A 13261-nucleotide genomic window follows, 5' to 3' on the forward strand; every position below is an offset into this window, starting at 1 on the left:
TGTTTGAGACACATTCCCCACCCACCCAGCGACAGGTCCTCGCTCCTCCATCCCAGGCCGGCCTGCTGTCTCAGGTAAAGCCACCGCGGCTAATAGTTAGCTACAGCTAGCTGTGTGTTAACGCTACTTTGACACGTTACAGCAAGCAAACCTGACTTACAAGCGAAATTCACAGAAGGTTTAATTTGATATGTGCTGTGTTGCTCGCCGCATGATAGCAGTGAACAATATGAGCGTGCTTTTGAACCAGGTGTTCCAGAGTCCAATACAAAACCATACATTTTTAAAGTCTCTAACGTTAACCACTGCGACAAGAGATGCCACATCGAGTACAAGTATTTAAACAAGACTGACATGTTATGTATTTCAATTCGGTATAACTGCCCAAGCTACCAAGAAACGCTCACTTCCACTATTTAGGACTGGTTTCACTGATAACTGCGTTACCGCTCTCTGCTAACAGTAAACTTTAGCATTGTCCTTGTCGATAATGAATAGATGTGTAACTTATATATCTAAGCCGTTTCAGCCGAATTTAAGGAGAATGCCCAGTGTTTCGGAAACTGTTCAGTGATTATTTCCCAGGCATGAATCTTTGCTTGTAAACAAAGTCACAGTAAAGTAGGTACTATTGGAAGGCGTTTCGACATGACAGGCAGTTAGCTAACAGTCACAGTGCTTGACAGCTACTGCAGCTGTAATACGAAGCTGCTGAACAAGCGACTACAGAGTCAGTAAGCTGACAGCGTGAACACATGCCGTTTTATTTGCAGGCATCCAGTAATGTGTTGCAACCAGGAAAGTTAACCATTAGGGTTACTCGTTAACATCACATCTATTTTGCAATACGTGCTGTTAATATACCATGCAGTAACAACAGCAGGCGTGTGTAACCACAGCTAAGTACTGTTTTCATATTAGATATCATATTCCCTAATTAGCCATGATTATTGATAGAAAGGGATAACACAGGAGCACCATGGTTATTTGTCTTTTTCAGTCAAGACAGTCCATTTATTAAAGACTTTAGATGATGAAATAAAAAACAAACAACCCAGCAACATTTGGACCAGTTGAAGGCTCACAAGTTAGGTTTGCATTTGTACCAACAAACCGACTAACTCTGTGACTGTGTTCTGCTGTGTATGCAGTCCATCAGTCTTCATGAGCATGGCATCAGGAGGCGAAGGGCCATCGTCCACTCCTCACAAACACACCAACAGGTTAGCCAAGGAGCGGTCGCCCTACCTGCTGCAACATGCACACAACCCTGTTGACTGGTGAGTGCCTTTTGAGCTACTGCTTGCTGCTTACAGATGGGTGACAAAAGGAAAAAAATAATGTTAAGTGTTATAGTACAGTGTTAGTCTGCCACGTGCAGCCGGAGCAGCATTGATTCTACAATTCACTTTGCAGTGATGGAACACCGTTATCCCAGAGGATGGTCCCTCATTTGGTGTTTTGATGTTGGTGGTGTAGAGCGCTGTCCAACATGTTGGTCCAAAATCTCCCTTAGATGTTTAATTGAGTTGAGGTTAGGTGAATGTTAAGGCCATAGCATGTGATTCAGTTAATGTTCATCAACCCATTCAATAACCCCTCCTGTCCTGTGACTACACGAGTCGTCATCCTCAAAGAGTTCACCTCCATCAGGACAGAAATGTTTCATCACAGCATAAAGGTTGTCATTCAGAACAACTCTTTTACTGATTTGGAGTGACTCCTCCCTCTATTGGGACAAGTGGACCCAAACTATGGCTGCAAAATGTTTTTCCTTTAATTTTCACCAGTTTGCACTTTAAAGCTGATGTCACATAGCCTCATGTTGTGTTTTTTCAGGTATCCATGGGGACAAGATGCTTTTGACAAGGCAAAGACTGAAGACAAACCCATCTTTTTATCAGGTTAGAAGCCAATAATCCAAATGTTAACAAGCATTTAATTTTGGGACCATTTCACTCTGAACTCTAGGATGTTTAATGTGAGAAATCCCACCAAGTCATTTCCTATGACATGACAGTATATAACATAAGGCAGAAACACTCACTTGTCACATGCTTTTTTACGGACTTGCTTATAGCTCGGCTTGTAACAGAAGTGAAGCATTCGTTTTCTGTAATTATCTGTCTCGCCTTGACTGTCAGTGGGTTATTCGACATGCCACTGGTGCCACGTTATGGAACGGGAGTCCTTCGAAGACGAAGAAATTGGTCAAATCCTCAGTGAGAACTTTGTATGCATCAAACTAGACAGAGAAGAAAGACCTGATGTGGACAAGGTCTACATGACCTTCGTACAGGTGTGTATAAATGGATGCTTATATGCAGGTTTTCACTCACAAGCCTCTGATATTTTCTCTGTTAATGCATTTTTTTGACTTTTGGTTGCTGCTGTCTCCAGGCAACAAGCGGTGGTGGAGGTTGGCCCATGAGCGTCTGGTTGACTCCTGACCTTCGACCTTTCGTCGGGGGCACCTACTTCCCTCCAAGAGACCATGGAAGAAGACCTGGGTTCAAGACTGTTCTCACCAGAATCATGGAACAGGTAGTAACACTTTGCTAAAACTCCTTAAGTGTTCAGTCTCTTTAAATAATTAGTTAATATTAGGATACTCTAGGAATAAAGAAAATCCTTAAAGGCATGCATGTGTACAATGCTAAAAAAAATTCTGCACTTTCTTGTTGACTTATATGACTTTCAGACTTCTCAGGATTTCAGTTTTGTATATATTAACTCTTGTGTGCCGTCTCTGTAGCATGGATGTGTATAAATACCGACAAGTGTGACTTATGTGACTCAGTGGCAGAATAATCGCACTACTTTGGAGTCCAGTGGGGACAGGATCCTTGAAGCCCTGAAGAAAGGCACAGCCATTACTGCAAACCCAGGAGAAAGTCCTCCACTGGCCCCAGATGTCGCTAATCGCTGCTTCCAGCAGTTGGCCAATTCTTATGAGGAGGAGTACGGAGGCTTTAGAGATGCTCCAAAGTTCCCTACACCAGGTAGGCACTGGAGCCAGGAGTGGTCATCTCAGTGGATTTCAGTGTTAATGGACCATTTACATACTTTTCATCCGACACACTTTCTCTTCATTGCTCTCTTTCTTTCTCTCTTGCTTTCCCTCTGTAGTGAATCTGATGTTCCTCATGTCTTATTGGTCGGTGAATCGCTCCACCTCAGAAGGGGTTGAAGCTCTCCAGATGGCCTTGCACACACTCCGTATGATGGCACTGGGAGGCATCCACGACCACGTGGCACAGGTTCATACGAGGGGTGGGAATGTTTACAAATGTTGATAAAATATTACTCGCAGAATTTTAACGAGGCTTGACTTTACAGCTGGAAAAACCGAGCAAATGTGAAATAAAAGCAGGAGGTTAACAGCAGATTGAACATAAAGTGAGAAAACTATAGACTGTATGTAAAAGATGGACGACCTTGACGTCACCCAGTGTCACTTGTTGACTACTGTTTAGAGGCCTTAAGTCTGGAATTCAGCCGTCACTATCTTAGTCCTTGAAAACTGGACATAACGAGCAAAGAGTGGATCTGAGTGAGAACTCAAGGACACTATGCAGGGTGATACGGTTGCAACCACAAGGTAGCCCTGCCTTTAAACATGTCCTGCTTTATTGTCTATTTTACTGACAGCGGGACCATAATTTATAATGCTCATGCTGTATTGAAGGAGACTTGAAACTAGCAATCATAACACCATAACCTCATTAGGAACAATTTTATCACGTTAACAAATGTGAAGGGTCATTTTCCATTAGACCTCTTTACAATCAGACTTCTTTTCAGAACCAGAAGAGTCGCCTCCTTCTGGTCATTAGGAAGAAGGCAGGTTTTAGTTGCTTCTGCTTTGACTTCACTTTTCGTACCCAGAGGCTACGTCCATCTTTTACATACAGCCTGTGCTAAAATTTCAAAAAGAAACAATAAAATTATGTCTTCAAACACAACCCCAGGTCAGATCTACAAGAGAGCATAGACAGCGATTAGGTGATTGATGCAAAACGATTCACTCTGCAAACCAAACTGGTCATTTTTTAAGTAAAAAAAACAACAACAATCCAGCGACAGTTGTCAGAACATTCAACGGTGCATAGTTTGTAAATGCTCTAAAGTGACCTGCAGCTATTAGTTGGTCTAATTGAAAACTAAAGACAAAAGTAAAATCCTTTGGTCACAGCATTCTTGATACTCATTTCTAGCATCTTTTTATTTATGAAAGCCCAACATTCAAAACTCCAACTTTTCCAATTTTAGGGAAGCTCATCATATGTCTTACTTAACTAACACTTTTGAAGTTGTCGACTGTCGGTCAGATAAAACTAGCAATTTGGAGACACTATTATCTCCTAATGCCTCTTGGGCAATTTTCAGTGTTTTGGCGCTTTGTTGACTAAATCATTATGCAGTCAATAAAGACAATCATCTTAAGATGAAGTGACAATGAAAATAATAGTTATTTGCAGCCATAGTTTGTTTACAGTTAACACATTTAAATGCCTTTCTGTATGAACGTTGTTACGTTTTGTGTTCTGTTCTTGCAGTTCAGGTCAGATGTGCTTAAGCTGCATGACATGATAAGCACGTGTTGCCAGAGCAATGGGGCTTTGGCAGTTGGAATGTAGATGACTTTAACTGATCATCAGTACCAGGCAGTTCATACAGTATCCCTTTTATTGTCTTTCTCAGGGTTTTCATCGTTACTCGACAGATTCCTCCTGGCATGTTCCTCACTTTGAAAAGATGCTGTACGACCAGGCTCAGCTGGCCGTAGCCTACATAACAGCTTCCCAGGTGTGTGCGATTGTCTCTGTGATTGTGGCCTGTTGTGTGTGTGTGTGTGTTCCTCGTTGTGTATCTGACAAGGTAATTAGCCTCCATCTTTCTGTTTCTCTCTCATCTACATAATTTATCGCCATATTACTCAGCCAACCATAAATCTTCAGCATGAGACTTGGCAAACATTTGTTTTGTTTTAGACTGAATACAAACACTCCCAGTGACAATTAAAGTGCTATTTCACACACATTAGGATGGGGTAGTTTGCACGGTTTGTTTTTCTTTCCTCAAACTGTTTTATTCTCTTCCCAATGCACTGGGCAGCGTTGAATTTACATGCAGCAAAAAAAAACAACAAAAAAAACCCATTGGAATCTGAATGCCATAGTTTTTAGTTTTCTCATGAGTGCATGCTGAGCTGGCTTTTTCCTCTCTCTGTTTTTTTTTAATATGGAGAGAGATTGCAAAACAAAAACCTAATTAGGACACGAACATGCAGGCGAACTCAAATACAGACACACATGCATGCCCATGTTTCATGAAGATGTAGAGGGTACTACAGCATTCTCATCGGATGCTGCAGGAAGTATCCTGCATATAAATCACATGATGTTATCTATAAGGTTATGTTAAGGTTAAATCATGACTCTTAAGGATGTGTGTTGTCTGTATTCCAGGTATCAGGTGAGCAGGTTTTTGCAGATGTGGCTAAGGACATACTGCTCTACGTCTCCAGAGACCTGAGTGACAAGGTGAATCATCTCCAGCCTTGTTAATGGTATTTCTGTGTGCCTAATTGTGCATGTAGGAGTCTTAACAGGACCATGTGTTACCACTAGGTTCACCTAAGCAATGGAAATAACCTAAAGCAAGGAGTTTACGAAGATACAGAATGGAAGTGAGGATAAGGCTTAGAGCAACACACTGTGGGCTGTTGTCACAAAATCTGTTTCTGCTGCTGATAAAGTGCAAACATACATCCCACTGGGAAATGGTAAGCGTGCACTTGTGTGCATGCAGTGTTCATACATCCTCGAGGGCAAGGGGTGGGACCCCGCTGACAAATAGCCTCTTAAACTCCTGCTCCCCTCTATGGGTCAAGCCTTTTTTTCCTTTTGATTAATGAGGAGACAGCAGCGAATGGGGCACACAATTAAAACCGCACTCGCTCTAATCATTATATTCTCTAAGATTTATTACGTAATTACAGGCTAATGAATTAACGCAGCAATAGTAATTTTCTACAGACTCAGTGCTTTTTTTTTGTGATACAATGGGTGGGATCATCGCTTGGCGAGGTACACTCCCCGAGCTCTCAACTGTAAAAAGGCTGTTCTGCTGTGAACAAGTCCTAAGAGAGCGCTTACATGACACTGTTACAACTGATGACTTGAGAGGTGTTAATTAATTGATTATTGTCACATTTGTCATATAAATACTTGAAAAGACAGTTATGTTGGCGCTCTCTCTCTCTTTCTGGGCTTACATAAATGCAATCACTTTTGTCATTCAAAATTCAGCTGACTTGTCACTACTACTCATCCTCTACAAATTCTAATGTATTTTCGGGTTCTGAAGAAAACTTTGTAAAGTCTGAACAGATAAGCCAGATGTTATCATCGGGGTTATTTCAGCTTGACTGTGCAGACTTTAACATCACAGAGAAAGACAGTTAAAGCATCTTTATCTTCTGCTATATGACCATCCACAACAGAACATGTGGCTATGGTGCAGTTACTAGAAGGATCAAAAGCAAAACCATTCAATGTGATGACTAGATTGTTTAAAAGAAAGCATGGCTCAGCGAATCTCGCAATCCAACACAGAGCTGTATGGAACTAATGAACGGCAGAGGACTCCACAAACATCTCCCCTAGCCACATTATTAATTCAGGATGAGGAGGATAAGAGTTAAATTAACAAATTGCTGCAGACCTCAGCCACCTTCTGTAGTTTTCACATTTTTACACACACCTCCTATGATCATACTGTTATTTCATGGTCAAGAGAAGTTTCATCAACGATATCTACGGACAATCTTGAATATAAAATGGTTTGATCGTGTTACCAATGCTGAGGTTGTTGACCGGTGCTCTGTGACAAGCATCGGAGCTACGTTACATCGAAACAGACTACGATCAGAAGGGCACATGATTAGTTACTTTGTCTACCTAAACAGCTTCTCTTTAGCCAGCTGTCCTCAGGAACCAGAGGCGTTGATGCTCCTAGGGAGAGATTTAAGGATGCCCACAAAAGGACCTTCAAAGACTGCGAGATTGGTACCTGGGCTACAGCCCCGTTAGACAGACTAGTATGGAGGAGAATGGTTTGTGATGGTGTGAGGTCCTTTCAAAGAAACAGGAGGAAGGCTGAGGAAGAGAGACAAGCCAGATGAATAGCTGCTGAGGCCCTCAAACTGGGACAGCTTCCTGGGTAGATGCCTCAACAAAACTTATGTGGACTGCCATGCTCGCGTTGAGCACTGGTGATGATGATGATGATGGTGATGATGATGATTTCACGGTCAAATGTGTTTTTTTTTATGATGGGTGGGGCTAACTCGTCATCCCAAATCACATTCGTTGACACTTAGCATGTAACAAGGTATACATCACGAGTTAATCATTCAATTCACTGTGCCCTTCATATTGTAACAGACATCATGCATTGTAAAGCATAGAGGACTGCACGATTATGGCCAAAGAAGCTATTTCAGATTATTTTGCTCAGCATTGATCATTATTTTTATTTCGCATTTACATTTGAATAAATGGAGCACTTCTTCCTACACAACATTCCTGATAATGTGCAAAATGAGACTTAAAATAAGGTTCTTTTTCTTCTGAATTCTCCCAGGAGCAATATATAGATAAATTGTACCCAAAATGTGAGCATAATATCTGCTTATCAATCAACACTAGTATTCACCAGTGCTCCCTAAATGGCTCACATACAGGCCACAGTAGACGCTAACTAGATGACTGTGCACAGAGAAGCCTCTAGTCTGCACTCTGTTACTGCAGCACATGCAATGCAGACGAGTGTGTGACCAAAAATCACTCTGAAAAGTCCTTTAGTCCTGTAGTCATTTAGGCTAATGTTAGCTTCATATCTTAAAACTGACAGTGAAAATCTCAGTTTAAGGAAAGACAACATGTGTTGACCACATCTTCCCAGCCATTTTCTCATCCAGGCTTGTTGTTTTCACTGCAAGTATTATTGCTGAAGTATTATTAATGTTACAGCAAGTTGTTGCCCCACAGTCTCCATTTTGTTTACATCCCATGAGGCCACATGAGGTGGCACACTGTTTCCTGATTACTCCCTCTGGCCTGATAATCTTCTTAACAGCCTTTAGTGTGTGATGCACCATTATTTTCAATTCTTGTAGTGTGTGCGTGTCGCAAGAAGAGAGAGAACAATGTCTGTGAAGTCTCTTCTCATATGCGATGTGATGCAACCCGATTTCCAAATCTGTTGGGATTTGTAAGCTCTTGTAGTGTGAGCCCGGCCTTAGGCGTTCATCAGTCATGTAGGCTCAAATAAAAGATAAAGTTGAGTTACGTTATCGGAAATGCAGGATTTTAGAGATTGGCTCATCTGTGAACTACAAGTTGGAATAATTTGGCCTTTGCTGCATCGACTTTATTTAAACTGTCCTGGAAACTTCCCCAACTTTGGAGAAATACTGCTTTATGGAAAAGACTAAATTGTTGGAGTGTCCCGTTACCTGTTTCCTGTGAGCTGTTTGATCAGTAGTGAAGAATTAGGACGTCATTGTCCTGCAACAGTTTTGAATTTTGGTGATTTTTAAAAATGTTTTGATGAACTTATATCAGTGGGGTTAAAATGATCCTACAGTCATTGTGTATATTATACTTTCGAGACATGTAGGCAATTATTAGCCAATAAATAAAGGAAGCTAACATGTTCCAGTCTTTTTTTCAGGAATAACAAAAATAGCAAGGCACCCTGTTTTCCGACTAGCCAAGTGTACCGCTACAAGTCTTTACAGCATTTAATCAAGATTAGTTGAAGATTAAAGCTTGACTTGTAAAAAGTGAACTTGACCTTTCCTGCTGTATATATCTTTTCCAAACGTTTACAGCTTTTCAGAAAGGTGCTTATCATCATATGTGCACAGACTGTGTAATGTCACTAAAGGCTGATGTGCATTCTGCACACACCTCTTAATGATACTGTGTTTTATCTCTGATCATCTTGACATTAAACAGAACGCTCTCTCTCTCTTTTCCACCCCTACCATTTCCATTGAAACAGTCTGGCGGCTTCTACAGCGCAGAGGATGCAGACTCTGTCCCAGCATCAGGGGGAGCAGAGAAGCGAGAGGGGGCTTTCTGTGTGTGGACGGCCTCAGAAGTTCGGGAGCTCTTGCCAGATGTGGTGGAAGGCGCCACTGGAGCTGCCACGCAGGCAGACATCTTTATGCACCATTATGGGGTTAAGGAGCAAGGCAATGTTACTCCAGAACAGGTAATTTTTTTTATTGTGTATTATGCCACATGTAGCTTGAGTAACTCTCGCTTTGATTATAGTTTTAAATGAAAGTAAGACTCGTGACAGATTAATTAAAATGTCACATGAATAAAACGTATTAATAAAACATGAATGAACGTGCTAAATGGTAAATACTTGTTATATTTCATTCAGACAGGCCTTTATTGTGTTAAAGGCTTTCTATTAAGGCATTAACATTGCATCTGTTGCAGTCTGTGTGGGTCAGTTTCTGTGAACACCCTCTTATTCTCTGTACTGTGTGTTGCCAGGACCCCCACGGGGAGCTGCAGGGCCAGAATGTGCTGATCGTGCGTTATTCAGTCGAGTTAACAGCTGCTCACTTTGGCATCAGTGTCGAGAAAGTCAATGAGCTCCTGGCCTCCGCCAGAGCCAGAATGGCAGAAGTGAGGAAGAGCCGGCCACGCCCACATCTGGACACCAAGATGCTGGCCTCCTGGAATGGTAAAGTTTAGACTTAGAAGTTTACACTGAAGCTTTGCGACTCTTTCATCTCCTACCATTCAAATATCCCCAGGTTTGTGTGTCCTAACAAGATGGGTTCCTGCAGTTGCCAGGACAGGAAGATGTTTTTTTTTTAAACTTTTAACTTTTTAACTTTGATGTAAAGCAGGGCAATAACATTCAAAAGTCAGCATCATCATCAGTCAGCAGCTGTCATTCACATCCAATTGAGAAAACAAATCTATACACTGCCGTTGTTTAACTAATAGTACTGCTTAATTATCACGAGGTGCAGTCTGGGTACAAGATCATACAATCATATGTGTATTTAAGGGAGGCAGAGTCATATTAATTAATGATCTGAAATGCATTTCTCCCAACAGATTTAGTTAAACTCGTGATCACGTGGTTGGTCGTGCATATGACTGCTTTGATACAAAACCTGTACGTCAAGGCCAAAGGCTGAACCCTCAACCCTCTGCATCCTGTTTCTCTATAAGACTAGCTTGATAATCTTCACTGACAGCTGTAGAGCTTCCATTAGAGTCACCAAATGATATTCAGCTTATTTATTCTGGGGGGAAAGTGACATTAATATGATTCCAGCTGTTATTTGCTGCACAGATACAAAGTAATGTTTGGTTTCTGAAATTAAAACACAGAATTTTCTTAAGTTTATGCATAAACATAACTACGACAACATCCTGAAAGATGTTGATAAATTACTACTTTCAAATGTGCACCCCGAACTAACCCCACACATTACAACATTGACAGCCGTAGCGAGGATGACAGCATAAAACGCACCAGTCAGAACAATAGCCTAAAAACGGTCGAGAGGGTTTTTAGGATGTTGGTGGCCGCTGTTTTCCATCCAGCGTGCTGCGATTTGTTTACAACATGAGTGACACTTCCAAGATGCGTAGTACGTCTAATTTTGTCCTAATTGTGTCATAACTGAATCACAATTCTGCTCAGTTGAAGTGGAGAAGGAAAGTTTGGACATTGCTGTTATGTGTATTTTTCGTCTCTAAATATTTTCCGTGTCTGAACATTGGAAGGAAGCCATAAACATAATTAAAATACATTTGACTGAGTTATTTACTTCAAACTTTTTCAACAAGTATGAAAATGCTCTATACTCCAAAGAGAGAAGTTTTTGACCTGAATGTGTCACTGAACGTGTAATAAACCTCCCAAAATTGTAACATGTTTTGTTCCATTCTGGTTCAGTTGCCTTCGTAGCTGCCTGCTGCTGATTATCCAGCTTTGCCTCTATGCCTTCAAAGCAAGCCAACCACATTATATCAGTTGATTAATAGCAAACTGATGGATGTCAGGTGCTTTTTTTCTCTATTATTATCATTAGTATTGCACGTATTTATTGTCTACAGGAGAGAATCACAATGTGTGTAGAGTATTGTAGTCACTTGTTGTCATTCTGAATTAGTATGATGCCAATTTGGACACTCCTTAACACTGTTTGTCCAGCACATTGTCTCAGATGTGATTAATTACGAGAGCGCACACGTGCATAAACACATACGTGCACGCACAAACTCGGCTCCCAGCGCGAACGTCTCACGACAGAGTGTGTTAGTGAGGTAATGAGGCTGTGCGATCCCGAGAACTTTCCAATTAGACGCAAGACTCTCTTTCTGCTCTCTAATGAAGAAACCTCTCCATTAATCACCTGTCCTCCGCTGCAACACTTTGAAGACCGGGCTGTGCTCTCACTAGGCTTTGATACACTACATGAAAGAGGAGTGGAGGGGATAGAGGGAGGAACGGATGGATGTAGAGAGGGTGGAGAGAAGGAATTGGAAGAGAAAAGGGAAACTTCAAAGTGTGGGAATAATAACTAATCTGGGACTGTGGTGTGGATACACATTGGAGAGAAAGAACACAAAGTTTCAAGATTAGCTATATTATGTGTAATATATTATATCGAGCCACCACCTGTGTCATCACTACTGCTTCCTCTTTGTCAGGCTTGATGCTGTCGGCCTACGCTCGGGTTGGAGCCGTGCTGGGGGACAAGGCCTTACTGGAGAGAGCGGTGCAGGCAGGCGACTTCCTCAGGGAGCACATGTGGGACGCTGAGCGGCAGACCATCCTCCGATCTTGTTACCGTGGAGACCAGATGGAGGTGCAACAAATGTAAGAGAGAGAGAGTTTTGATCAAATATGGCAGCGTTCCTCTGAGTGGTTTGAAGCAGGCAATTTCTAAAAACATTCTGTTTCATATTATAATTCACCAATCAGGAGCACAATAAGAATGCGATAGCAGTTGGTTGGGTTGATTGCTTTTATTCCCAGACTACTGTTTGTCCAATTTGATCAAACTGCACCCACACAGTCCTGATGAAGTAGATTAGCCGAGTTTTCGAGTTAAACTCTAAATAAATAATGTCTAAGGAGGTTTTCCTAACTTTAAATTGGATTTTTAGGAGGCTTCAGTAGCCTGAGTCAGACTAATAAAGTGGTAATCATGTTAAGTATCTTAAGTCCAGAATTCCCACTGATACCTTGTTTATGTTCAGTGTTTCTCACCAGAAACCATTGTTGAATCCACATGTTACCTCATAAAACACCATAAAACTGCAGAGGTGATTGTTTTTTTCTTTTCTAAATTTTAAATTTGCATCGTTTGCATTAATATTTTCTGATTTGATGTTGACTTTTTTTCTTGCACATTGCTACAGTCTCTGACGCATCATTGCCACCAATCCATCAACACTGTGTGAAACTCATAGAGGCAAACAAACAAAGCAGATGCCTGCTCATCAGAACATTGTGTCTTTGTACCACTAGTGGTCAGAAACTCGGCAGGTTTCCTTTAACAATCTCCATCCAGCACCATAATCAGAATTAGCATTATGGCCACCATGTTATGCTTAACTTGCCTTTAAGCTATAACAGCTCAGTCTTGTGCCTTCTTTTTAATGATGCCTGACAAGGATTTGTTTCTTTGTTTTGTCTTGTTCACAGAAATGATGTGGTGGATTTGTAGCAGACTTTGGGAACAAAAGGCAGTTGTACTGTGCTAGGATGACTGTTTATATACAAACAGGAAACCAGGATATCTGGATAAATTAGGTTACAGACAGAAGTCAGAGAACATGCTCACATGTACAGCAGTAACCAGGTTACGGTAAAGCTGCATTTACATGCAGCAGGTCAGTAATTAGATTTGTCTTCAAACCTCTAACATTGAAACAAGATTGCCCATGTTTTAAGTGGATTATAGACGCCTGTTGAATGACTTATGATGTTGAAGAGTTTTATTCCTGGACGGAGATTGGCAGTGTAGTGGGATGGGAGTGTCTGCAGTGGAAGAATATGCTTGTGTATGTTTCTCTGTGCTCGGTCCACATGTTCGACAATAAACATGTTTTTCTGCTGTGGAAGATCATATAGGCTTATTATCCCAGTTTTAGCTTATGTTTTATCTGAACCAAACTATCCAGAATCCTGAGTACTGATC

General features: G+C 41.3%; 1 protein-coding gene across 1 annotated transcript; it reads left to right on the top strand.

Annotated features, from left to right (window-relative positions):
• Positions 1-1158: 1158 nt before the first annotated feature.
• LOC103364075 (spermatogenesis-associated protein 20-like) lies at positions 1159-12153 on the top strand. The gene is made up of 11 exons (XM_008291081.1): positions 1159-1280; positions 1840-1904; positions 2145-2299; positions 2401-2544; positions 2801-3002; positions 3130-3260; positions 4705-4809; positions 5472-5546; positions 9076-9288; positions 9582-9774; positions 11766-12153. The coding sequence occupies exons 1-11, from the start codon at positions 1165-1167 to the stop codon at positions 11936-11938; spliced, it is 1572 nt and encodes a 523-aa protein (XP_008289303.1). The 5' UTR covers positions 1159-1164; the 3' UTR covers positions 11939-12153.
• Positions 12154-13261: the final 1108 nt, after the last annotated feature.

Source organism: Stegastes partitus, unplaced genomic scaffold (assembly GCF_000690725.1).
Source record: "Stegastes partitus isolate 25-593 unplaced genomic scaffold, Stegastes_partitus-1.0.2 Scaffold714, whole genome shotgun sequence".
NCBI classification, from domain to species: domain Eukaryota; kingdom Metazoa; phylum Chordata; class Actinopteri; family Pomacentridae; genus Stegastes; species Stegastes partitus.